The 26,773-nt window shown below is 47.8% G+C and overlaps 1 protein-coding gene across 1 annotated transcript; it reads right to left on the reverse strand.

Annotated features, from left to right (window-relative positions):
* Positions 1-12,763: 12,763 nt before the first annotated feature.
* On the reverse strand, positions 12,764-23,992 carry LOC119393911 (uncharacterized). Its single transcript, XM_037661105.2, has 2 exons — positions 23,648-23,992; positions 12,764-13,204 (listed from the first exon to the last, which is right to left on the reverse strand). The coding sequence occupies exon 2, from the start codon at positions 13,196-13,198 to the stop codon at positions 12,764-12,766; it is 435 nt and encodes a 144-aa protein (XP_037517033.1). The 5' UTR covers positions 13,199-13,204; positions 23,648-23,992.
* Positions 23,993-26,773: the final 2,781 nt, after the last annotated feature.

Genomic DNA, 26,773 nt, shown 5'->3' on the forward strand with positions numbered 1-26,773 from the left:
ACACCGCCGTCCGAAATAACCACCTTCACCGAAAACCACCCATGATGTCGTCAACAACAATAACAACAGGCATATTTGTGATTTTAAGCGGATTTGTATTATTTAACTTTCGGTGACATGAATACAAAAATGGAGATCCGCAGCGCCACGCTATTTTGCAAGAGACGCCTGAACCACTTAACGGCCGTTCAGAACTGCCGTGTGGCAGCGCGACAACTCCATCGAGTCGATAGTTCTGGCATTTCAATGGCCTTCGACTGGATGGCCGTTCAAAAGTGCCCGTGTGACACAGATATCAACTGCTTCTGTATTTAGGTATAAGCTAGTACGCGCACATGTACCCTGTTTATCATAGCTCTAGCGTACATTTTGTTCTTACATCCCCATGTTTAGTGACACGTGTCCTTGACCACAAGATCTGTCGTCTCAACTAAAAAATTCATACATCTGTGTGCATTTATTATATTTTTTTTATTTATTTTACTTGTTTTTTTTTTCTACGCGGCGCTGTATAGATCTTTTTTTTTTTCTTTTTTATTGAAATGATGAATAGGAGACGTTGGTGCCATTATGGTGGCACCTTTACTCGATTCATTTTTTACATTACACGTACAAATAGGTGTTTTTAGCGCATGAAGATCATCTTCGTTCACTTTTACGACTGTCTGGATAACGCCTTCGCCGTTTAATAGCTCGCTTATAACATAGACAGCGTCCCATACAGTTAGCACAGCCATATAACTATATAGCATTGTGTTGCGCACCGCTGCATGCGATCCTCTGTTTTCTTCGGAAATTGTGTATATTAAAAAAGAACAAAAAATAAACCCTCCATGTATATACTTCAAAGACCCTTCCAAACCCCTCAAGACCGCGGCGAGGGTCCTTCACATTACAGCTTAAAATTATTTCTTACCAGTCTACCGACGGACCGAATTACTGATTGAATGTCTGACTCTATTTTGCGGACATATGTCAATGCATATACATAAGCAGTCACCTCGTTCGTTAGGTTGTGCGAGTGTTCATTCTAACGCGATAGCGTTAAGAGCTCGTTTCGCAGAAATTCCTGTGTCGGCGGCGGCGTCGTTGGTTGTGAGCGAAAATTCGAGTTACATGCAAATAAAGAAATAATAAAGAATCATCGGTTCGCGTGTGACCGGGGATTCGAACCTGCGACCCCGCTCTGTAGGGCGATGCGTTTAGCCGCTCGGTCACCACGCATACATCCTCTAGCATACTTACGGCGAGCTATTCAAATACACCGTTTACTCTTGATGGTACGCACATCTAGGAGGTGCTTCAGCGTGACCGAGGCTTGACTATCACCCGCTAGATGGCGCAAAGGGCTCACGGGCTCGCCTTAAACGGCATATCGCCCCGGCGTCTTTCGTCGCGCCGCATGCATGGATATAGGAAACGGAGGGCGTCCGCACTTTGGCTTTCCTTGCGGCACGGTTTGTTGTTTGTTTCCATCGAGAAGCGAAGCGAGGCTAGCGATTGGGAAGGCGATACGAGCACGGCCCGATTACGCTATCGCGTTCTACTCTTGAAAGCGAAGCTCAAGTGTCCTTCAAGTTTTCGTTCCTATTATTACTTTTAAAAAGAAGCATTTCTTGCAAACCCTTTCGTACATTACAGATTATGTCTGCTGGTGCTGTCTTTGTACACAGCTAGCTCTTAGGACAGCGTTCGTATTAGGAATCGGATTATACGTAGTCGTAGCTTTACAGTACCCTTAAAGAGGCCCTGCACCACTTTTGCAAGTAATTGTCTAATGACTTCATTAAAAGAGCTTATTGCCTCACGAATCGACTGCCGCAAAACAGTTTAGAAACCGTCAAGTACGAGCGGAATTACAGGGATTTGTCGCACGCTTTAAGCGCTCTCACTCTCCTTTCGTACCAGCGAGCGCGCTGAAAGCTACTCAGGGAGGGGGATGACAAGGGGGCAAGAAGATGCGTCCCTTCGTCAGTGCGCGTCATGACCTTGATCACTTTCTTTTCATTTTTGCTTCGAACGCGCGCCTTACTTTCAGCGTGATCGCGAGCGAGCGCATGGGCACGTGGTTGCACCCCGCGGCGGTCACAGTAACGATGCAGCTTACGATGCTCAAATCAGCGAACGGCCTATTGGATATATGGCGCAGAAATTTGGGTATATGGCATCATTTGTAGAGGGAAGAGGGAGCAATTTCTAGCTGACTTTGAGAATGATTTATTATAAAATGTAAATTCCAGGCCGCATGCTCCGCTACAATGTATGGCTCGCGTGTTCTGAGGAGCCTCGACTACCGATTGGCAGTGTTTTCTGACCATGCTGAAAAATTGTTGCAGGGCCCCTTTGATGACGAGTGGCTTCTGTCCCTTTTCTCTGCAAAGCTACGCTAGGAAACAACGAGGGGTACCTTGTATCCTCACTGCAACAAACAGAAGCCAACGAGTGCATACTGTATTTACTGAAGCGAAGCGCTGCATACATCTAATCTTTTCCGGGATCGCGCGCGTCTCGGTTCGTCTCAGCCCAATTAAGGTGGAACCACCAACAGGAAGGGTCCGGACAATGTGGTCCTACCGCGGAAACAGCGTAATGTGCAGTGCCGATCTCCACGTCTCTCAGTCCCGTCTGGACTGCACATAATCGCGATGCTACAAAATGCTGTGCGGAATGTCCTAAAAAATGCCCCTCCCTATATACGTAAGCTCGCCTACTTAACACTCGTTTGACCAAAAATCGAATACGCTTCAGCTATTTGGGACCCACTTCAAGCCTATCTTATCCAGAATATTGAATCCTTGCAAAACCGTGCTGTGCGTTTTATTTTTTCAAATTACTCACGTCATTCACGCATCACTGCACTAAGAGATCGCGCCGAACTTGAACCCTTATCTCATCGTCGCCAAGCAGCTCGCCTTTCGCTTTTTCACAAACTATACCATCATTCAATTCTTTCTGACGATTTCTTTCAGCCCCCTGCAGTCATTTTTCCTCGCCGCGATCACCAGTACAAAGTCAAACGACCCATATGTCACACTCATCGTTTCGCTAATTCATTCATACCACGCACTATCATTGAATGGAACCATTTATCATCGCACATAGCTACCGAAAGAAACATAACGAAATTTCAAGATCTTCTACGCACTGAGCGTATTGCCTAAACGTGGTGTCCTACCTAATTCATTTCTTTTCACCTTTTTTCTTTTTCATTTCGCATATTGTAGCGGTATTCCTTTTGTATTGTGTATTTTATGTACTCTGTTTGCGTAGGCATTCGATAACTGCCTACTATGCTTGCACCTTTTTCTTTCTTTTTTACCATTTGTGTCTAGTTACTTCAGTATGTTGTAGTTTGCATTTATTTCATTGTCGTTGTTGTTGTTGTTTTCTGACTGTATATATACCAGCCAAATGTCAAGATTGTACTTTCTACCGTTTTTTTTCACTCTGTTGTCTTTCCCAATTTATTGTAAAATGTGCCCCTATGTAATACCCTCCTTGAGGGCCTTTAGGGGTATTTTGAATAAAAAATTAAAAAAAAATGTGATCGGTCGCGTGGCGCATATTTCACCGCCTCACAAAATTATTCGCTTCTTAGAGATATTTATTATTATTATTATTATTATTATTATTATTATTATTATTATTATTTAATTTTATCTAATTTTTTATTCCCCGTCAATATTTCTCGTGTTGTCTTATTTTACTCCTCCCCTTTTGTGTTCATTTCTCTTTGTCTACGTGTTTTTGCTCTTTTTATTTCTGAAAACTGTCTGTATTGTATTGTTTATTTTTGTTGTTTTTATTGCGATAGCAATTATATGGACAGTCTCGGCTGGATTTTGCCGTCGCCGTCGCCGTCATGCACCGTATATGTATAAGTATGTATATATCTATAAAGTCCCCACAGAAAAATAACTCAGAAAAATGCTTCCGAAGCGCGGAATCGAACCAGGGACCTCTTGTTCCGCAGCGAGCGGCGCTATCCACTACGCCACGAAACGCCGATCCTCCAAGTAGCTAACGGCGAGCGTTATATACACACCATTTAGCGCTGGACGGACTCAGAGACAGCAGGCGATAATAAGCGTTTCTTCAATACCAGCGAGGTGGCGCTAGGAGCCCCACGGGCGCATTTAAAAGTCGTCGGCGAGCTCGCTCGCTTCTTCTTATATTTGCGCATGGGAGAAGCTTGCCCTTCCGCCGTCTGCTCGCGCGGTTTTCTCGTGGCGAGGGGTAGAGGAATGTTTCACCCTTTCACCGTGATGTACGCGCTCATGTTACGGCGCGTACGAATGTCACTCGAGCTCAGGGACGCCGCTAAACGAACAAACAGAAGATGAGCGCGAACTATCAAGTGTCACAGGTCGACACTTGAAGCACGCTAGTTTCCTTCGCTGCTTCGGCCGCCTTCGCTGCTTCGGCCGCCTGTTGCAAGGCGGCCGCCTTCGGCCGCCTTGCAACAGAAGCGCTGTTCAAACTGAGAGTATCCATTGGCGAGCCTCACTTCGTATAGCATTAGTTCCTTGCTATCGCATTCATTGCTTCGCCCTTGCGGCGAAACTGTGACTTTTTTTTTGCGTGCGCCAGCACAAAGACCTTACGGTTGTTCGTGGGCACGTTAAATAAATGATTGATTGATTGATTGATTGATTGATTGATTGATTGATTGATTGATTGATTGATTGATTGATTGATTGATTGTTATACACCGCGCTATGTCTTCCTCAACTTGAGTATGCATCTGTGATCTGGAATGGCATTCCTAATTCCAGCAGCAACGCCATTGAGCGAGTCCAGAAAAAATTCCTAAGCATTTACAACCATCGTTTCGCTAGAAATGACTCCGGATCTCGTTCTAACGCTGCTGGATTATTATCATTGCCATCACTTTGCTGCCGACGAAACCGCGCTGATCTGTTATTTCTTTACAAGCTTGTGCATGGTATCATATCCTGCCCTGTACTGCTCAACTGTCTTAATTTCCGAATTCCAATGCAGAGGTGGAGAAGCTCAACATCCTAATACGTAAGGCCACCAAAATCGCTTTGGGGCTCCCATTCACGGCTTCCACTGCGAAACTTCTCAAGATGGGCGTACACAACACCTGGCAGGAACTAGCCGAAGCGCACAAGGCTAGTCAACTAGAACGGCTAAAGCTATCGCCTACTGGAAGATCAGTGCTTCAACGGCTGAACTACGGCGAAACTTTTGTAGCCGACACAGCCACTGACCGAAAAGAAAGAATTCCGCCAAACATGCGCGAATCTCTCTGCATTGCACAAATCCCGCGCAACATGCACCCTACGCATCACAAGCAAAGAAGACAGGCCCGAGTGAATGTTCTACGGCGAAATCACAGCCATGATCCGGACGCCAGATATACAGATGCAGCCAAATATCACGACGGAAAGGCCTACGCTTTGAGCGTCGTAGATTCTCGGGGCGTAGAGCTCGCATCTGCCACAATTCACGCCCGAAACCCAGAAACTGCAGAAGAGGCGGCAATCGCATTAGCAACCACCACGTGCTTGGATGCAGCTGTCGTCTTCACAGATTCGCAAGCAGCCATACGAAACTACACCAAAGGTCGTGTGTCTGTACAAGCACTGAAGATATTGAAACGCCGAAGCACTCCAATGCCGTACACCTGTGTGACATGGGTTCCTGGGCACGAGGGGCTGGAGGGGAACGAGGCGGCACACGCCGCAGCCCGCGATCACGTCTTCCGGGCTATCCCCTCCCACTCTCCAGACGCCGGGACTGCGTCCGCGGAGGCTGAGCCTGTACCCATCACATACTCTGCAATACTGCAACATCAAAGGCTAGAACGCAGAGAGTACCCCCCACCACATACAAAGCTGAACAAAGAGGACAGCACCATACTCAGAAGACTGCAGAGCAACACTTACACCCACGGTATACTGATGCACAGAGTGTACCCAACGTTGCATGACTACCTCTGCCCAATTTGCGGCGTACCTGACACCTTGGCCCACATGATCCTCGCGTGCCCGTGCAGCATACAGACAGACGCAACGCCTTCGCCGAATGCCAGTAACGCCGCTCAAGAAAACGAGGACCTTCTCGAAACGTGGGAGGCCAAGCTCGCCTCAGAGGACCTGGACCAACAACGACGTCTCGTCGCCAGGGCCAAAGAGGCAGCGAAGGCCAGAGGGTTCCTGGAATGAGGAGACCTCCCACCTAGGGTAGACGCGGGCCTAGCACCGCGACACCGTTTCGTACAATAAACGTTTATTCCTCCTCCTCCACGTAAGCTGACCAGAGAGAATAGACCTTTTCATGTAACCGCCTGCCTCTGTGAACATTCGACCATTGGCAGGATACAACGTCTTTACAATGCTTACTTTTTGGAGCTCGATGTTTTTCACAGCTCCCAGTCGTTGTTCTGCTCCGAGCTTTGCACTGTACTTACATAGCCTCGTACACTGTTGACATTTTTTTTCTGCCTGCGCATAGTTGTATATGTGCAATTTTATAATGTTTTTTATCCCTGATATTTTATTATGAATGTTTGCCTTTGTTTTTGTTTTTTTCCGTGCGCCAGTACAAAGACCTCACGGTTGTTCCTGGGCACATTAAATAAACGTTAGATTGATTGATTGATTGATTATTGCGATACAGACTTGCCCTTAAGGCATAATAATTTGTGCGTGTATGGGTATTAGTTATGTGCTGTAAGACCGCTGTCGTGTATGAAGTGAAACAGTGTCCTGTGGAATATGTTATTATGTATCCAGCGCTCATAGCTGGTCGTGTCACTTTAGTGAAGGCCTGCTTTCTGTAGTAGACGGGAGCGTTCCGATTGTAACCGCTGACATTGCCATATAAGATTATATGCATCTGTCTGCATCACTGGAAGAGACCACTTCGGACACGTAGCTCCCAGTGGTAAATGCGACCATTTAGACGTTGAGACGACAGCCGGTGTAAGGGCCACCCCGGCCCGAAGCCTCCTAAGCACGACTTCCTCCGCCCTGGTAAGGTGAAGGGGGAAGAAAAATTGGCCGCGTATCTGCATGCTTCGCTGCAAATGTCGTCTAAAGGCGATAGAAGAGGCGCTGCGTGAGATATGAACGCCATCTGGCAATACGTCGGGAAACGTGAATGCTGTGTTGCGGGCTGGTAGTCCCGGCGCAGCAGCAGGCGAAGACCGGCGGTGACCAACGCGACCGGCGGGGACGCCAGCCAGCCCGAACACGCGGTTTGGCGCGAAGCGGCGATCCAGACGAAACGTCCGCACTCAACGAGTGCTCTCCACACACTCCTTTATTTACACGTCGCCTGGGTAAAACAGGAATGCCAGAGCGGCGCCCCATGGCATTCGTACAGTGCAATACTGAACCGAAACCGAAACACAACATTGAGCTCGTGCAGAGGGCACGGAGGAAGACAAGTTTCAGCGCAGTCGCATTTTCAGCGCACCTTAAGAAACTAGGGTTGTAACATGGTAGGGCGAGTAGGGCCAGAAGGACCGTCGCGACGAAAACCTGCCTCCTCGGTCGTATTCGCCTGGAACGTTGGTGTGGCTTCGCGTTCCCTCCTCCGCTCCTGGCCTTTCCACAAAGCTACTGCCTAAGTACGAAGGCCCCTACCGCGTGCTGCGTCAAGCATCCCCAGTTAACTATATTATTGAGCCTGTTCAATCATCTACGGACCGCCGTCGTCGCGGCCGCGAGACTGTTCACGTCGATCGACTGAAGCCGCATTATGACCCACCAGTTGTGCCTGTTCCTTAGGTCGCCAGGATGGCTCCTTTTCCGCGGGGAAGTGATTTGTAACATGGTAGGGCGCAGACAAGAACGCCTGCGAAAGAAGAAGACGAAGACGGTTGTTGTTGGCGCTCGCGCTTGCTCGGCTTGGACCGCTGATCGCTTCAGCTGTGGCAATCTTTTAATAAACGCGTTACTGTCTCAACGTTAAACGTATACCATCAAGGTCTTTAAAATTGCGTATCTATGTATTTTCTATTAAAGGAACACACCACCTAATACTTACCTAATGATGTTACGCCTCAGATATGCGTAATATTAACATTTTGATCGACAACGTTCACAAGTATGAACAGCCGTACCAGTTCAAGATGGGTGGGCGGTAAGCAAGTGGCTCAACTTTGGCCGGTTGGCTGAATCAGGTGACGTGCCGACAAACAGAAAGACAGACAGACGGAAAGACAGACCAAAATTTCTGCGTTTAAGTTCCCCAAGAAAGACTATGGTCTTTAATAAAACACACGGTGGGATAAGAGCTCGTGTGTCCTACTGGAGAAAATTTTAACGCGATAGCGTTAGAGAGCTCGTGTCGCAGAAATTCCGTCGTCGGTGTCGGGACCGTTGGTTGTGAGCGAAAAATCGAGAAAGGAAATGGACAACTATGTCCATCTAGCGGAAAACATATTGTTACGGATGATATGGGTTTATTTACAATGAGGTCAATGAAGCGGCAGGCAAAAGACAAGGGACGATCCGATGATGCCGAGCACCAAATCCCTCGCGCCCGTTCTTCTTCGTTCTTCTTTCGCGCTCTTCCAGCGTCGCGTTACATTTTCCTCGGGGCCAGACGAAGCTCACCGAGCAAGTCAGAGGGCTCGCTGAGTGCAGGGCTTCAGTCGTGCAACATGGACAAGTTGCGTCTTGCGTGAACGGCGGTTGCCAGCTGTCACTTTTGCGATGACATAGGTGACGTCGCTCAAACCTTTAACGACGACGAATGGACCGGTGTACTTAGAAAGAAGCTTTTAGCAAAGTCCCTGCTTTCTTGGTGGTGTCCACAACCATACGAGATCACCTGTTGCAAAGGTGACTGGCAAATGTCTTGCGTCGTAACGGGCCTTAGCACGGGAATGGGACGAGAGAGTTCTGAGCCGGGCCAGTCGACGTGCTTCTTCAGCGCGACACAAGGTCTGCGCGACACTTGCGTTTTCGTTGGTCGAGAAAGGAAGCACGGTGTCGAGGAAACTTTGAGGATGGCGAGCGTAGAGCAGAAAGAAAGGTGTATAACCTGTTACTTCGTGTTTGGCGGTGTTAAAGGCATACGTTATGAAAGGTAGTACGGCATCCCAGTTCTTATGATCCGCTGAGACATACATTGAAAGCATGTTTATGATGGTACGATTGGTACGCTCAGTTAGCCCGTTGGTTTGCGGGTGGTAAGGCGCGGAATGCCGATAGTGGGACCCACATAGCCGTAGTAGTTCTTCGACAACGTCAGCGGTGAACTGCCGGCCACGATCACTTATTACCACACGGGGAGCTCCGTGACGGAGGATAATCGAATGCAGTAGGAACCAGGACACATCAGATGAGGTGGCTGAAGCAAGTGCCATCGTCTCAGTGTAACGTGTTAGATAATCCGCGCAGACGATAATCCAGCGGCGTCCGGTGGAAGACTTCGGGAAAGGGCCGAGCAAATCTATGCCGACTTTTTCGAAAGGCGAAGTCGGTGGCGTAACTTGTTGCAGTGTACCTGCAGGAAGAGCAGTCGGTTGCTTGTGGCGTTGGCATACATCACAACTGGCGACGTAGTGCTTCGTCGTCTTCCACAGTCGAGGCCAGTAGAACCGCTGTCGGATGCGATGAAGCGTCCGAGCAAATCCAAGGTGCCCAGACGTAATGTCGTCGTGCATTGCTCGGAACACCGCAAGGCGCAAGCGTTCTGGGACGACTAGAAGCAGTGGGGCACCATTGCTTGAGTAATTCTTGCGGTACAAAACACCGTCACGAATCACAAATTGCGTTGAGTGTCGAGATCTGTTGCTCGCATCAATAATTGGTCTCAGTGATGGGTCGCGCAGCTGCTCCTGACTGAAGATGTCCATACTCGGAAAGTCCAAGGAGACCGTCGCGAGGTAATTGTCGAAATCGTCGTCATCGGTGCTTGTAGTTGGAGATGGTAGACGAGATAAGCAATCGGCGTCAGCGTGGCATCGCCCACTCTTGTAGGCAACAGAAAAGTTATATTCCTGAAGCCGCAAGGACCAACGAGCCAACCGGCCCGCTGGGTCACGTAATCCGACAAGCCAACATAGGGAATGATGGTCGGTTACGATCTTGAAATATCGGCCGTACAAATAAGGTCTGAACTTGTGTATGGCGAAAACAACCGCGAGGCACTCCAGTTCTGTTACAGTATAATTGCTTTCAGCCTTTGTCAGAGCACGACTTGCATACGCAACGACGTGTTGGCCTCCGTCATGAAACTGGACGAGGACGGCACCAACGCCCACGCCACTTGCATCGGCATGCAGTTCTGTGAGTGCCTCCGGGTCGAAATGATGCAGAAGGGGCCCAGAAGTGAGCAAAAACTTCAACTGTTCGAAAGCAGCCTCATGCTCAGCGGTCCACCGGTAGGGGGTGTCCTTTCGAAGCAAGTCTGTCAGTGGATGAGCTAGCTGGGCGAAGTTTTTAATAAACCGGTGAAAATAAGAACAAAGGCCCAGGAAGCTACGAAGGTCCTTCACCGTCTTTGGTGGCTTGAAGTTGCGGACTGCAGTGATCTTGTTGGGATCTGGTCGTATGCCGTCCTGGTCGACTAGATATCCAACAACAACGGCTTGGCGCTCACCGAAGTGGCACTTCTTGGAGTTTAAAATAAGACCAGCTTGTTTGATACAACTGAGAACAACGCTGAGCCGCTGGTTATGCTCGTGGAAAGTCCTGCCGAAAATAATGACGTCATCGAGATAACACATACAAATCTCCCATTTGAGACCGCGAAGTATGGAGTCCATGAATCGCTCGAAGGTTGCTGGAGCGTTACAATATCAAGCCAATGCCGCCTTTCCAGGGGAGGCGTTGATCAAGCAAACAGCAAACACTAGATAATGTGCTGCCATCTGTGAGGCATTGTGAGACGCTTCATGGCCTCCGAGATGGCAAGCGCGCGGCGTGCATCTTGGAGGCCATGCGACTCTTGCTTTAGATCAAAAACCTGTATGTACCATTCTCGCGCGCGCGCGTGTGTGTGTCTGTGTGCGTGTGTGTGTAACAATACACATTAATAAGCATGCACTTAGTGGTTGAAGTGCGCACCAGGGGCCGGATTTCGCTATTGCGTTCAACTCTTAAAGGCGAAGCTTAAGGGTCCCCCAATTTTTGACGGGCTCCTAGGGAGTTGAGGGTTTAAAGGGGTGGTGCCATCAGATTTCGAGGCTATAACAAGCCTGTTGTGGGTTTCCTCTGTATGCAAGGACACTCCACACGAAGGGCCGGACACAGCAAACGTTTAGAACACTGCGCCAACTCTGACGTAAATCTGTAGGGTGGGTAACGAAAGTTGTAGTGACGTCACACCAGACCTGCTGTAGTGACGTGAGTGACCTCCGGACCTCCGCCACCTCCGCAACGTACGTACCGGCTGTAGTGAACTAGAATATATTCTAGTTCACTATAGTGCCGGTAAAGCATCGGTTGCTACATCACTCGCCGAGTTTCGATCGCTTTCTGGCTAAGTGCGTCACAGCCTTGTGTGGTCACGTGACCAAGCCCCCTACACTTCTACGTCACTGCCCAACCTCGGCGCCCAGAAACCGAAACCGAAAGTTGTTCCCATCAAAAGGCGACATTAAATTATTTAGCGAGAATACCTGAATCTTGGTGTGCGCATCATGCTTCCTGGAGCTATAGGAAACGCTTACAGCAAAGAACGCGCAAGCCACAAATTTGGTGGCACCACCCCTTTAAAGTAGAAGGGATATGGATGGAAGATCTGTATTAGGAGAGCAGTGTGCCTGCTAGATAGCAGCCATGTGGCGAGATTCCAATATTAATTAGAACTAACAGACAAGAAAGCCAAGGAAAGTATAGGGGATGTTATTTTGTAGTAATTATGGTGTAAATGTGAAGAAAGTAAAGTGGACGAAAAGATAACTTGCCGCTGGCAGGGACCGAACCTGCGACCTTCGAATAACGCGTCCGATGCTCTACCAACTGTGCTACAGCGGCGGTCATTCTCCCGTCCACTTTATGGGGTATATATGCGCATTTTAAAATTGGCAGTGTTAGTCAACGCCGCTAGTAGCCATCACTAGCGGCACTGACTAACAGATTGCCGCTAGTAGCCATGACGGCGAGTGTGGAACGCTCTTTAACATCCCCTATACTTCCCTTGGCTTTCTTGTCTGTTAGTTCTAATTAATGTTCTGTCAAGCAAAGAAAAACGAGTCCTTAAGATTGCCCTTTCTTCGTTCCTTCATAGCGAGGGTCTCTTCCTGGCAGATTGAATGACTTAAGGTAGTATACTAGAGATTATTGCCCAGTTGCCAGCTCGTAGAAAGACCACGTGCTTCAGGACGGCAGCAGGAAGGAAAATAGTGTTCCACACACGCCGTCATGGCTACTAGCGGCGTTGACTTACACTCCCAAGTTTAATATGCGCATGTATACCCCATAAAGTGGACGGGGGGATGACCGCCGCTGTAGTTCAGTTGGTAGAGCATGGGACGCGTTATTCGGAGGTCGCACATTCAGTCCCTATCAGCGACAAGATATCTTTTCGCCCACTTTACTTTTTTCACGTTTACATCATAATTACTACAAAATAACATCCCCTATACTTTCCTTGGATTTCTTGTCTGTTAGTTTTACTTAATGTTGTGTCTAGCAAAGAAAAACGAGCCCTCAAAATTGATCTGCCGAGATTCCAATATGTACTACCTTGCATTTCCACATCGTTTTTTTTTTTTTTTTCTGGACACGTTAACACTGCGAAGGTTATATCGGGCACTACGCTGTCGTCTTCCAGCTTAGGCATGGCAGCCGATTTCGCTGCTAAGAGTACTCATATAAGAAAAGCGCTCGCCTCCAACTGGGTAGTTGACCTGCCGTCCCTGGACCTCCTGCGCGATCTCGTCCTGCAGGCCGTTCTCAAAGACAAGGCGGCGCAGCGCGTGTAGCTCCTCGGGGGTGGGTATCCGCCTGGCCTGCATGGTACTGGACACTGGACTGTACTCGGTCCCTCGTCGCGCGCTGCTGCGACCCGGGAAGGAGACGGCTCGACGCGCCCGTAGGCGGGCGGGAGCTTCGGAGAGAAACTCCGGCACCGACATGTTGGCCGTTACTAGAGTGGAGAGCGAGGCATTGCCGCTGTTTGACGAGAAGAGGCACATCACGAGTGAAGAGGTGGACAGCAGGAACAGTGGCAGCAGCAGGGTGACCAGGAACGGCGGGACAAAGGTCATGGCACGCTGCACAAGAGATAGGAAGTAAGGTATTATCGCATATGATGTAGTCTGACATCGTTGCACGTACACTGTCACCCTTAGCACAGCTCTAGGCAAGAAGGTGCTATCTATCTATCTATCTATCTATCTATCTATCTATCTATCTATCTATCTATCTATCTATCTATCTATCTATCTATCTATCTATCTATCTATCTATCTATCTATCTATCTATCTATCTATCTATCTATCTATCTATCTATCTATCTATCTATCTATCTATCTATAGGTACGTATTTTTCTCTCACTATTTGAATGAGAATTGTGCACGCTTGCATATTCACGCACACGCTGACCACATAAAGAAGGTCAAATAAACACATGAAGAGCACGCAGATATCAAGACGACTTAGCTCACACGTTGACCTTCGCTTTCGGCATGTCAAGCGTGAGCTAGAATGACGTAGTCATTCGTTCTACCCGGTTAGCGGCCCGCTGCCAAAGATGGCTGCCGCTTAGAGTTTCTCGCAATGCAAATTGTGGTCTATATACAATGAAACACACCGCAAGTGCATTTTTCTTTAACCTAACGGTGCTTAAGCTTCTACTCTTTGGAGGCACGTTCTGAACGCGCTTTACGCGTTCGTAACCACCGGGGTTGCACCTGCTCAGCAAAGCACAGAGTTACGAAGCGCTCGTCAGAATGCACAAGGCGACGACAACGCCTGAACGACCACTTTTGTTACCGTCCATGCCGGAAGCGTCAGCGGAACAAACGACCAAACATAAAGAATAGTCTCCGAAAGATATAGTCACTAAAAGGCGTGGGTGTTGGGCGAAGACTGACGTTGGCTCATCTTTGTTTGCTTTTTCAATTTTTTTTTCTTAAAGAACTGTCGGTGCGTGTCCGCCTTGTCGGTGGGTACAACGCTCCGGCGATCTCGGGATTTCCACTAACCCAGTTCGGCGACCCCGTGTCGAGAAGGCCGCGCACTCGAGAACTACGCAGTCGTCGCCGAGGAGGAATCTTCCTGACCACGGAAGCGTGGTCGGTGGCCGTCTCCGACCGCCCGTGGTACACGCATGCGTGCACAGCGAGCGCGACACCCAACGCGTGCGCGCGCGCGCTTCTTATAACCGGCTTCTTGCAGCGTGTTGTGAACGCGGCGCCGCCTGCGTTGGTCGCTGGGCCGCGCGACCATTGCGGCTGTCCGTTCCAAGAGACCAACCACCGCGCTGGCCGTTTTCCGTTCAACCGTTCATGCTCATACTGGAAAAAGCCCTTAACTCGTCTAACAGCGTGCTTTTCTGATTATGGTGCCGGCATTTCCCAATGCCTCCTATAAATTTAATATACTGCAACGAAATCTGATGATAGCGTTTGCGGTAGTTAAAACTAAGATTGCTTATCCAATCTGCATGCGATCCTAATTATTTCACTTAGGTGTGTGGTAGCGGCACTCGAAGGTCTGCGTTCGTGTACCCTGATGTATTCCTTGAGGTAACTTTGTGTTTCGTCGCGCTGCGAAACCGAATCTCAGAGGCAACGTAGTGTGAAGCGCGTGGTGCAGATCTGCTCCGCGAGGTGCCGCTATGACCCTAGCTGATCTAAAAGCTGCTCACTAGAAAAGTGTCTGCCCTTTCAGTGAACTCATTCAAGTAATTTTCATTAATTATCCTGACTGTTAATTTTCCCGTATCATAAGTTAACTTATGCTCCGATATCATCTGTATCCAATATAGCTCTTAGCTTGATCCAGAACCATCGATTTCTTAGGAGTTTTATTTTTTAAACCACAGTTTCTTATGATTAAAAAAACATATAAGGACGGGTGCGGAAATGCTTGGAAGATAAACGAGAAGGTCTCGCTGCTAGGTCCTCTAAAAAAGAAAGGCACCAAGAAAACATGGACGTGAAGGACAGGACGGCCGCCAAACTAATTTACTCCAACTGTCCTTCGTGTCCGTGTTTTCTTGTCGTGCCCTTTTTTTTTATGAACTGCGCACCAACTAGCTCAGGAGCGCATTTTAGTTAAGATTACTTATAATCTTGTGTTCTAAGGATCCAAATCACGATCCCATTATGAGGCATGATGTAGTGATGGGCTCCGTTTAGACTGCCAGATGTTCTTTCCTGTTCAACCAGTGCACGGCAACAGGCCTATCTACTGGAGCAGAAAGCGGGAGTAATGGGTGTTGTACACGTATCTATTGAGCTTCGTCCTGTTGGCTTCAAAGAACCTTGTGACCTTGAATTGCATTGAACATGCTATTGTACTATACATATATGTACGTCAACTCGCAATTAACGTACATGTGCGCAGACTGTTGCAGCCTTCATGAGATTAGAAAAGAAATGATTGTTTCAATATTTTTCCGTCACTAAATCCAGAGAAAGCCTGGTAAATAAAAACAGAGGGGCTGTTCGAACCTAAGGAACATTTAGTAGGCGTGGACAGGCTATCGAAGCCGTATAGTATAGTCGAACTATAAGAGCGCAGCGTTTGTCCAGTAAATTTAGTAGGAAACCGTATGAATCTCCTTTAATGCATGTCTCTCGAATATGAGAACAGAGCACACTTTGTTTATTTGGTAAATGTCGAAAGTTATAGGCTTCCCAGAGGCAGCATTTCGGTCTATGAGAGACGACGTGCTGGTGTGATAAGAGTTAAACTTAACGACTCGGGCTACTTTAACATTGATTTAAATATAAATGCATATAAAAATTCGTGAGTACCGCGTTTTTGAAGTCCTAAATACCTGAAATGCTTCCGCGATGGCTGGGAGTCGAGCCCGCGGCGTCGTGCTAAACGGCCAGAATACCGTGTTCACCCAAAATTGCATGCGCTTTCTTCTCGTCAGACAGAACCGTGTTTCTCTTTCCGTTGCAGATTTTCTAGTGAGTATCTTTTTCTTTTTGTTCTCGCCATCCATAGTAGACTAGAAAGTCATCAGCACTTGTAATATATTTGCCTTGTGCCTTTTGCCTTGTGCCTTTTGCTTCTACTTTCAATTACAGTGAGATCTGAATAATTGTCCTCAAGCCAACATGTCAGCTTCGTTTAAGGAAGTCATCTGTTAGCGTGTGGAGAGACAATAACTGTGGCGGCTGAGCGAGTTTGTTTAGAGCGCACTGTTGACTGAGCAAAAGGACAGGCCTGCAAATCACATCTGACATGGTATTCCCTGCAGTCATGCAGACACTTCTTTCCGGTCTTGTTTTGTGTGCTTTATTTTCTAAAAGAAGAACAACTACGACGTCAAGACATGTCCTAAGGCAAGCCGGGCTCTCCCGCCCAAATCCAGCGTTTCCGCTCGAATGCCACTTCTCTTTTGCATTTTCACACACTTCCGCCATAGTTCAAGCATACCTAACTGTGGACAGGCTGTGGTGTTGTATTATTCTTAAACCAGCCTACGCGCGTACATAACGGAGGGTCATCAGCGTGATTTCCCCAGACGAAAGTACCCGCGCGACTGGGAGAGACGCTTACGACCCGGTTGGCTTTAGCGAACGCGTTTCTTTTTCTTTGTCGTTGAATGTAGTAAATCCCAGTGCCGAACACTCCAAACCGTAGGGTTGGGCTTAGTAAATATGGTGCATGTGCATGGTTTACTCAGTGTGGTTTAGGTCGACACTCCCAAACGCATATTTATAGCCTCCTGTTTTGCCGCGAAATGTGAATGTGGATAAAGCGCCGAGCGGCGATAGGTTTTCGTTAGTTTCTTCCGAATATACTTTAGTAGGGCGTTCTTGCGAGCTAGTTGGTTCATAGTTTGAGTAAGGTTAAAACTGTGAAAAAATATGACGTCCCCCTCCCCCTTTTTTTTTTCGCGCAGTTACAACCTCCTCGAATATAGTAGTTGAGCCGCACGTAGGGGCGCTGCAGCATGCTTAAAGATCCCGACGCAGTTGTTCAAATAACCACCTCATTCTTTAGGCTTCAGCAGAATACGTAAAATCTGAAACGATCTGACAGGGGCGCTAACCTTGCTGTGTGACGTAACTGCTGTAACTATCGCCAGCAGCAGCTCTTTAAAGGTTCTTACGCACTGATTGTAGTGGAACGTTCCCACGAGAACTCTGTACGCCACCAGAACAAATAACCAGGTATCCCAGCAAAGACACGACTGAAACGACGCTTAATTTACATGGCCGAAAGAACTCGACAATATTTCCTATCAGCAACGTGATTACCATCAGCGTTCACTCCCCTGACTAAAGACGTAGGTCCTTTGTATGAGTTCAATGTTCAGTAACCTCGCATGATGAGCTCAGGACTATTCGGTACTCGCGTATCTCGCACACGAACCCATTTTTCCGACTGTATATTTTCTCAACTATATAGGCGCTCACACGCGTGGGGTGAGGAGAACGGGGGAGGGGGGGGGGGGCTGCGGCTAAACTCCCCATCCCCCATGGAGATTCATGTCCACCCTTATTTCCACCGGTGACATCTCTCTTGCACGTACAGTGCATATCTACTAGGAGCCGGGGTAGTAACTAAAAGTCATAAAAAAAGAAAAGCTGTAACAAGTTAACAACTGACTTGTATTCAATCAAATCCTGTTCAGTCACTAATCAATTTGATGAGTTTTACAGTAAGTCTCAAAAGGACAGAATAAAGGACAAGCGCAACACGGAGCCGTCTCTCCAACATTGGGACCCAACAAAGAACGGGAAAAGTACACAAGAGAGACAAGAGGAAAAGAAAAGAATGGAAGACTTGTTATGTCAAGATGAGCCCATCGGAGATCCATTGTATAAAAACAGTTGTAAGTCAAGATGAAGAGAAACAGTAGTATGTAACCTAGAGAATATTTCCCTTGGAGGTGGTTTCGCTAGGTGGTGGGATCAAATTTTTTTATTTTTTATTTTTCATTTTAATCGAAATTTTAGTACATTTTGTTCTTTTATCTAATTTATCGATTTTGGCCTGTGATACTTAGGTGGTGCAGGCAGGGCATAGATATTTTTAAAATTTTCATTTCATTTATTTTTCGCCCGACTCCACTTTAATGTCTAATGTCCCACACTCTTCTCTCTCACTATAATTCGCTCTACCAACTTGCAATCTACGTGTAAATATGCTAGGAAAATGAACAAAGTGTTGTTAATCTTCCTGCCATACATTTCTTTTCTTCTTCCCTCTTTCTGTATTGTATGCCATCAAACACCTTTCTTGTTTTTTTTTTTCACACGTAATTGCACCCGTCCGTAATTTGTATCTTGATTGTTGTCCCGTCGTCATCCTTACTAGATGGCGTCGGTTGGTCACTCGAATATGATCGAAACAGCTCCTCGCAACGCCGTGCTTATACGAGCGCATTCCCATTAGCGCGTCACTTGTGTGCGTGCGGCCCCATCTCATCAGCATTTTCCCGCGTTCCCAAAAGTGGCACACACACCCGGCACTGGCCGGCCATGCATGACTGAAGACTCCGGTCGGCGCCGCCGGAGCTCGCGTGGCATCACTTTCACCGGAAGGAAGCTGCCACGCACGCTGCTCTCACTCTGCTGTCGGCAACGCGGGACACTTTGTGCCCGAGATACGCGTCACGCTTCAAAGGAACTTCCGGCGTAAACTCGACAGAACGGTGCTAAGAACTCTACTTGAAACCTGGTGTACCCTAGTAGCCTTTCGGTTATGACATGCCGATCATGCGCTTACAACACTTAAAGGCTTACGGTAGTTCGAGATCTTGAAAGACTCCTTGTCGCTCTCATGCAAAGCGTCTCCTTTTCTGCCAGCCTGACCCAGTCCTGCTATCTTCATACGTGAAGTTGCGAACGTTTGACCGTTAGATAAATAAATGAAGTATCTGCTTTCAGTACTTTACTTTTAAAACATCGGAGTTCAAAAATGATTGCGAAATTAGTGCGTATACTGCTTTTTACACACACTTTTTCGTGACCTTCTTCGTCGCAATTGAGACTCGATGAACTGTTCAGCAGATGGGTCACATAGCTTCAAGAAGCATCATCAACGAGTTCTGCAGATGCACGGTTTCACCTAGTAGCCAAGGCCTTTGTGAACGCGCTACTAAAGACTCCGAGGCGTCTGCGTGCACCATGGAACTGATACGTGCTCTAAGTTTTGAGATGCCGCTGTGCACTTTAGGACAAGAAACTTCGAATGCTGGGAAAAGGCGGGATCTTACCAAAATGCCGTAAACAGATCTTTTACAGCGTGTGCTGGCGGGCGTAAAATTCCGCGTGTCTCATATTTTGACGGGCATATTTAGGCATTCAAACGCGTGTTTTGCAATGAGATCTGAATAGCTGAATTGCATTATCTGCGCAAAGACGCAACTACAGTCTGCACGTGGCGGACGATAGCGTAAATTTTTGATGAGCACGACGACGTGCTCAAGTGTCGGCAAGGTCTTTTAAGGTCGTTCTTTCGCCACGCGTACAAGTGATGATAAGAATGCAAAATATAGGGAGGTGCTTCGAATTTCCCTTTCATGACACGTGAGAATATTGCCCGACTTAGATGTTGAAGCTTTACGCATAACTTGAGAAAAAAAATAGGAGGAGAAAATAGCTTACGATGGCGGCCAGTGGGCGAGCCTGCAAACGTTGGGATTCATGCTGTGTTGTCAAGGTCGTTGCACGGGTTTTCGTAACGACCTTTTAAGATGGTAGACACGCTTAAGTTATTCGAGCTATTCGTCTATGCAAAGTGCATTGGGTTGAAGATTCCCGTTGACACAATTAAGGGGCAGCGCCTCCGATGAACCATTATTCGATCACAGCAGCACGTTGACTTCGACGTTGGAGAACAGGCGTCATATCACAGAGTGCAAGCATGTGCTTACAGCACGGAGGTTGCTTATAAGAGAAATTTTCAAGAAATGAATCACGTGAGCAGATTGCGAGAACTGTTATGGAACAGCGTTCCCGAAACATTCATATCGTCGCGAAGCGCTGCTGCTAATGTAATTTCGTTCTTTTATTATTTGGTTTTCTATTTGTCTTTAAACGATGTCTTTTACAAGTCATACTAGTGTTGTTTGAGGATAATCTCAACTGTGGCTAGTTCGTATGGCACACAGGTCTCGCTTGTTCTATTTGTACATTTACATTGTTGTATTGTTGTACAACGTGTACATTTGTACATTGTTGTGTTTGTACATGTATTGTATTTCGTGTTTGCGTCTAGTATTTCTGCGCGCGTGGACTGAGAAAAGCGACTTCTATAGAACCAGCACAACTGATATTTCAAGTTTATTCTCGTAATCTGTGAGCGCCATTCTTTGCAGACTGTTCAAGTCAGGCTTACGCTTCTTCCACCCCTCGCATTGAAATTTCAGAGGGTGCTTTTAATAAACGAAATCTGATAAAGTGTGCAGAAGGGGACTGATAAGAACGATAGCTTCTATAAAAGAAGAAATCACAATATCGGTTTCACTTTCAGGTAATCTACTATGGTTAGTCTTTTTGAAACTTCGGAATGAACAGCGGTGCAAGAGCACGCTCTTCAATTCCCAGTACTCAAGGATCCTGAAAGGTTTTATTATTCAACATAAGCTCAGGGTCACCCTAAACGTTTTATATGGTTACGCTTAAGCGGCGTGCAAGGCTGCCTTTCAGAAATTTCGCACCATTTGCTTTATATGAGAAGAATGAAAAAAATTTCACCAGAATATGATTTTTGCAAAGTGCACGAGACGTTTGTGCATATAGTTGTTGCTTATCCGCCATATTGCCACAGAGACTCCCGAGAGTAAGTCTTCTCTACCAAGAAGCCAGCGGGCCGCTGGGTTAGCGTCCGCAAAGCCTGGCGCCTGCTGGCGCCTCTTGTGGCCGCGCAACACGTGCCTCTCGCGCACGGCCACGAGACAGTGGGTTGACCTGCGAGCCTTGGGAAGAAGTGCGTTCGTCGAACGGACACTTTGATGTGTGGAACGCTATAGCGGACTCCTTGATTTTGCACCTAGTTATCTGGGCACAAGTTCGCCTACAATAAATGAGTGTTTGTGTTTCCCCGCTTCAATACGCTACAATATCACTTTTAACTGAGCGCACTAATCGCTTTGTTAGCGTTGATTGGCGACCGACCGTTGAGTGAAGAAATGTTACTGGGCCTTCGGCAGGGCATAAAAAAACAAACAAAAAAAAACAAAAAAAAATGGTGAGCGCACTCTTACTCTTTTTATTCTTTTGCAACCGATGACTTACTTTCAAAGATATGACTTGGCTTTCGGTACCAGAGTTCATATATATTCATGGGTTAGTTCCTGTTCTCATGATTACACCTCACATCCCTCTTTTCCTACTTTTCCTCGTACTTCTGAGCTGAGTGGAGTAAGAGTTTAGAGGTTTATTTTTTTGTAAACCTTCAGTTGACCTCGTTGGTTGTTCTAAAATAAGCATTTCTTTTTCCCTCTCTCCTTCAAATGGATAAGGCTGGAGATAGAAAAAAAGCTTACGTTGTTCATTTCCTCCACTGTAAATACTTCTTGAACCCCCCTCCCTTTGCTCCTAGCAAGGAAACTTACGAGAACTAACATACGATGATTAGTGGATTTTTGTGGGCGCAAGCGCCAGGTGTGGCCAAAGAGCGCCATGTCTTTTTATGTGGCGTTAGCGAGGACCAATGATTACCATAACAGGGTCAGGATGTATTATGGTTGTAAAGAGGCCTAGGATCACGCGCTATATAAAAGCGTAAAAGAACCAGCACAGGAGCGAGGGCATCCAATTTTAATGCTTGGAACAGGACAGACAAGGCTTCAGAGCCTTATCTGTTCTGTTTTGTATATGTTCTAATTTACACACATGTTACATGTCAAGGTGGAATGATTGAAGGACATTGCTCGCTAGGAAACACCACGAATCATTGAAACCTTCTCCCGGGTATAGACCCCATTCCACGGATACGGTCTATTACACAGGCGCTCCCTGAGGCTAGGCTTAGTAATCCGGCCGTATCTGCAATTACGGATAACCAGCACAGCTAGACATCCTCAATCACAGCCCTTTAACCCCAGTAAGGGTGAGGAGGCGGCCATAGCAAAGGCCCAACACGAACGTCATAAAATCTCACAGGGTTCCTTATGCGTCCGTCTCAGTAGACTCGAAGGCGAAAGCCATCTCCTTGTTTTTCTTCTAACTCGATGTACTGAACCTCCAGCGCCCGCCCCCCCCTCCCCCGAAAGCTTTCTTTCTTCAGCTAACGTGGTTTTGCAATGCCTCCGAGATCGGCCCACCTTTGACCAAGCAATGATGTCATGGGATGATTTCACGAATTTTGGGTATATGGGACGTCATGATGACGTCATATGGTGATGTAATCACGTGATGATGATTCTTTGCATCTCTCGTGTTAACGCCGCCGTCGTCAATTTTCGCGTTTGATGCGGCATCTAAAGCTTTCGCCTTAAAAAGACTCGGAGGACGCCTGTAGGACTTATCAATGTCATCTTCAACATTCAACGCGAACCACATCGAACCCTGACCCAAATCCCTGTCACCACCGCACCACAGATGATAAGGCTGATCTGGATGCCTTGTCACGCCTCACTGCCGACAGATGATCGCACTCACGTTGCTAGCCGATAACTAGCTCACTTTCTGGCTCAGTGAGGCGTCCAACAGAGAGCGTCACATGCTGCGAAAGATTACAGGCACTCTTATTTGTTATGAGTGGTGCCGTTTCAAGTACAGGCTACCTGCACTATCTTTCTTCAAAGAAAAATACCTTTCCCTTGAGACACTTTCAGACAAATTACTATCTGTTTACACTGTATATGAATTACTTGATCTCTGTCTCTTATGGCAACAGATGCTCCGAATGCCATGCCCCACCGACGATATCTTATGTCACGCTGGAGTGCCAGCATCCATCTAACGGCACTGTTCCTCTAAACACGTCATCTTCAACATATCTGTAGTAGTAGGTCACGTTGCACCACAGAGAACCTCGAGCCCTGCTGGAGCTCATTTGCTAGGCCTACGGTGTCGCGTTGCCCATTTGAGCCCTAGAATAAGTGTTCCTACTGCTGCGTTGATAAATATTGATTTATTTTCTCTTCTGTGCAAGGCACGTACGTACACCAGTGAACCGGCGCCAATATGAGGAAGCGGGTCACTTTTTTTTTTTGCTAAACAAAGCTTTGAAAGGGTCTTTTGTTTTTCTGTCCTGAATAACATTATCTAACTGCTGACTCAGAAAGCATTGCAATGACCTGATGTAAGAAATTGTAAGAAATACAGCTGGAACGGCTAGGCGGGACGAAGGAGTTAGGCGACACGCGGTAATTTGCATGACGCTGTTCCGCGCTACATACTATAGGTGGTCGCCTGTTTGCTTACTCTTTCACGATGAATTCATGCGTGAGGTTTCTTGCGCACCAAAGCGTGTACGTGCGCGCAAAACAATGGCCGCGTCACAAGGCAGCGAAAACTCGGAGGCACGTGAGGGTTTCATGCATAACAAAGTATATACTCCAGAACGCACCTTCTTTTTGAGTCTGGACCGTCGAGATCCGTGACGACTAGATACAGAGACGCGCGTGCAAGGCGGTGCTACGAGCAGGCGGTGGGTGTGACGAGTCCTCCCGGCGTGGGGCGCCAGTTCAGGAGTCGACGAACCCGGTCGTCGGTCCTCGGACGCCGCTTCACGTCGCTCGGGCACAGTGGCGTCTCTGATCGCGCCGTGGTAGTAGCCCGCGTGGACATCAAGCACTCGGCACACCGCAAATACGGCAATGTCACAACTCGCCACAAGATCACCACACGACGCGACGCGCAAGCGGACAGTCCACCCGCGTGAACTAGCAAGTCATCGGAACACTATCTTCAGTCGAACATACTCTTGATTTGCCAGGAGGTCTCATATGGCCTTACAAGAAGTGAAATTTGAGGAAGCTAACATGAAGTCCTACGTAACTTGAGGATGACGTGATAACTCCTTCTATAATAACTTTAACAGAAAAAAGGAGAAAGAGGAACGTTGGCAGGCGTCGATGACGGATGATTGTAGAAAGTGATGCCTTCCTCCTCTCGCGCAGCTCACGTGTTCGGTCTAACAACCGCGGCGAACGACCGCTGATGCCTCGAGCAGCAGAACGTAGTCCACGGCAGGCGAGTTCCTACAGAGTCCGGTTCAGCGCACTGCGAGCATACGCGCACACGCGGAGCGAGTGTCGGAGTACGTATTCGTTGTTGACCGGCCCGCGTACCCCACGTTAAACAGCGACGCGAGCGAAAAGCGGCATCACGAAATTTCCCCGCGCAGCCGAAAGTGGGCCAGCCTGCGCCGTCTGACCCATTTCGCCAGTCGAAGCACCCCCCCCCCCTTCCCCACCTCTCGTTCGAAACCCAACGGAGCACCCCTGCGATGGCGCACGCACTCTCCATCTCTCCTCCCCTTTGCCTTCGTAACTGTTCTTTACCAGAGGAAAGTAAAAAGTACTGCGAAAGAGAAGCGCAAAAAAAAAAAAAATGCTCCGGCACAGTCAAATGGGGCTTGCGGGAAAACCCCCTCAACTCCTCGGCGATGTTGCATCCGCGCCGTGCACGAATCTTGCTTTCAGCCGAGTGTTCTTGAAGTCGCTTTCCTTATCGTGGCGAGTAGGATGTGCTGTGACCCCCTCTTGGCGCAGGGACCGGGGGGAAAAGCTACTTGGGAAGCGTTTTGCTTACACTCACGACGTGCGAGGTTTCTACGGCGGCGATTATATGACACACTGAAAAGGCACGTCCGCAGCCCCGTAAAAATGATGATGGGAGGACATTGTCCGGCGCCATATAGTTTGCACGCCTCACAATCAGGCGACAGCGCGTACAGTTGGATGGTGAAAGTGCGTTTTCTTCAGCTGTAGAAGAGAAACATTGAAGTGGCTGGAGTGAGAACGTTGATGTGGGTCGAGGACTTCACAGCAAAGCGCAATATACAAAGTGCCAGAACACTTCTGATTGTTAACATAGCATTTATTTTGTGCGCTTCCTAATTTGCCTTGATTTCACCTGCGTGACTTTGAGCTAAGAAAGTTCTCTTGCACCGTATGCTGCCCGCCAGACAACGAGTCCTAACCGACGTGTTCCAAGCAAGCGGAAACAGAAGGACGTGTGGCTTCCTGCAGTACAACATGAATGTTTTAAGAGTGCAGTATTGTTTATTGAGCTCGAACCGAGCCTGAACATACAGTCGGCGTCTAAAGTTTAGAGACCACTAGTTCTGAAAAAAACATTATATTACTCAGTATTTTCTGTCTGTATATCCGGTAGCGCTGCAAAGTACATGTTGTTAGCGCGTTTTAGAACAGGCCGTAAATCAAAATAGAGGACTCCCTGTTGAAACAGCAGGAATATTCAGCCTTTTCGTATGCCTCATGGTCCTTAAACTTTTGGCGCAGACTGTACAGTAAAAGAAAATCATAGTTTCGCCGCAAGGGCAAAGCAATGAATGTGATAGCAACAAACTGTAATGTTATACGAAGTAAGGCTAGCAGTTAAATCTTTTGGATACGATCTCGCGTAACTCTAGAAGTTATGCGTGGCGTTATCGCACTTAACGTCGTAAAGGCCAATGTACTGCGGAGCTGAGGGGAAGCCTCAGCGATGAAAGACAGTTACTCGACTGAGAGACAGTTGCTGTGTCACTCCCCCACCTTTCTATTTCCCATCAGGAACCTTCTCACGTCACTCCTCCTCACCCTCACTCCCCTATGCATTTAGCCTCTCCCCTCCTCCTCACCCCCACTTTCCGTTCGCCCACTTTTGCTATACTCCCTCCTCACCCATAACCATTCCTCTGCACCCTCACTTCCCTTTCCCACGCCCTGCTATACTATATACCTGGGGAGCTAGTCTCGATGTGTCCATCTAATGGATATGTCTACTTCAGCGGAGAGCATTCAGTTACTCGAGAAAGCGGCGAGCCTAACGTCATCGCACTCATGACCACGTCGACGCACCGAATGCGCACAGGTCACTCCCAGCATAAGAAGAAAGAAAGTGGAGGAAATGTACAGTAGCAGAACACTTAACAAACTTGACAAGTCTGTGCCTACATATGAGGTTGTTCCAGATGCTCGAGATTGATGTAGGGTACGCGTACCGACCTTCAAAGGTGCGTTAGACGGCCGGCCACATTAATCCTAATTCAAGGGCTAACGCGATCACATAATCAGAGTTCATTCACGGCCTTCGAGATTCGCGCGGCCAAAAGCGGATCTCTGGAGGCTGCCTTCGTTGCACTGAAGCGCATTCTCTCCCCCTCATTTGCGTCGGGAGTCGTAAGATTTCCGTGACGTCAAAATGACGTTGCACAGGAAACAGGGGGTGCGCTGCTCGCCGAGCTCCAGCTAATCAGCGGCGGCCGAAATGGACAGTCCATTAGATGGACGCATCGAGAATAGCTCCCCTGGCTATGCTATGCTTTACCCTCTCCCCCTCCTGCTTTCCATCTTCCTCGCCCTCACATCACTCCTCAAACCCTCTTCTCTTTCCCACCCCTTATCGATCCGGGCTGCGGCGGTCGCATTTCGATGGAGGCGAAATCGTAGAGACCTGTGTATTGTGCGATGTCAGTGCACGTCAAAGAGCACCAGATGGTCGAAATTTCCGGAGCCCTCCTTTG

Source organism: Rhipicephalus sanguineus, chromosome 5 (genome assembly GCF_013339695.2).
Source record: "Rhipicephalus sanguineus isolate Rsan-2018 chromosome 5, BIME_Rsan_1.4, whole genome shotgun sequence".
In the NCBI taxonomy this organism is placed as follows: Eukaryota; Metazoa; Arthropoda; class Arachnida; order Ixodida; family Ixodidae; genus Rhipicephalus; species Rhipicephalus sanguineus.

Excerpts from the sequence above, each read along its gene's own strand:
- LOC119393911 (XM_037661105.2), bottom strand. The coding sequence starts at position 13,198 with ATGACCTTTGTCCCGCCGTTCCTGGTCACCCTGCTGCTGCCACTGTTC.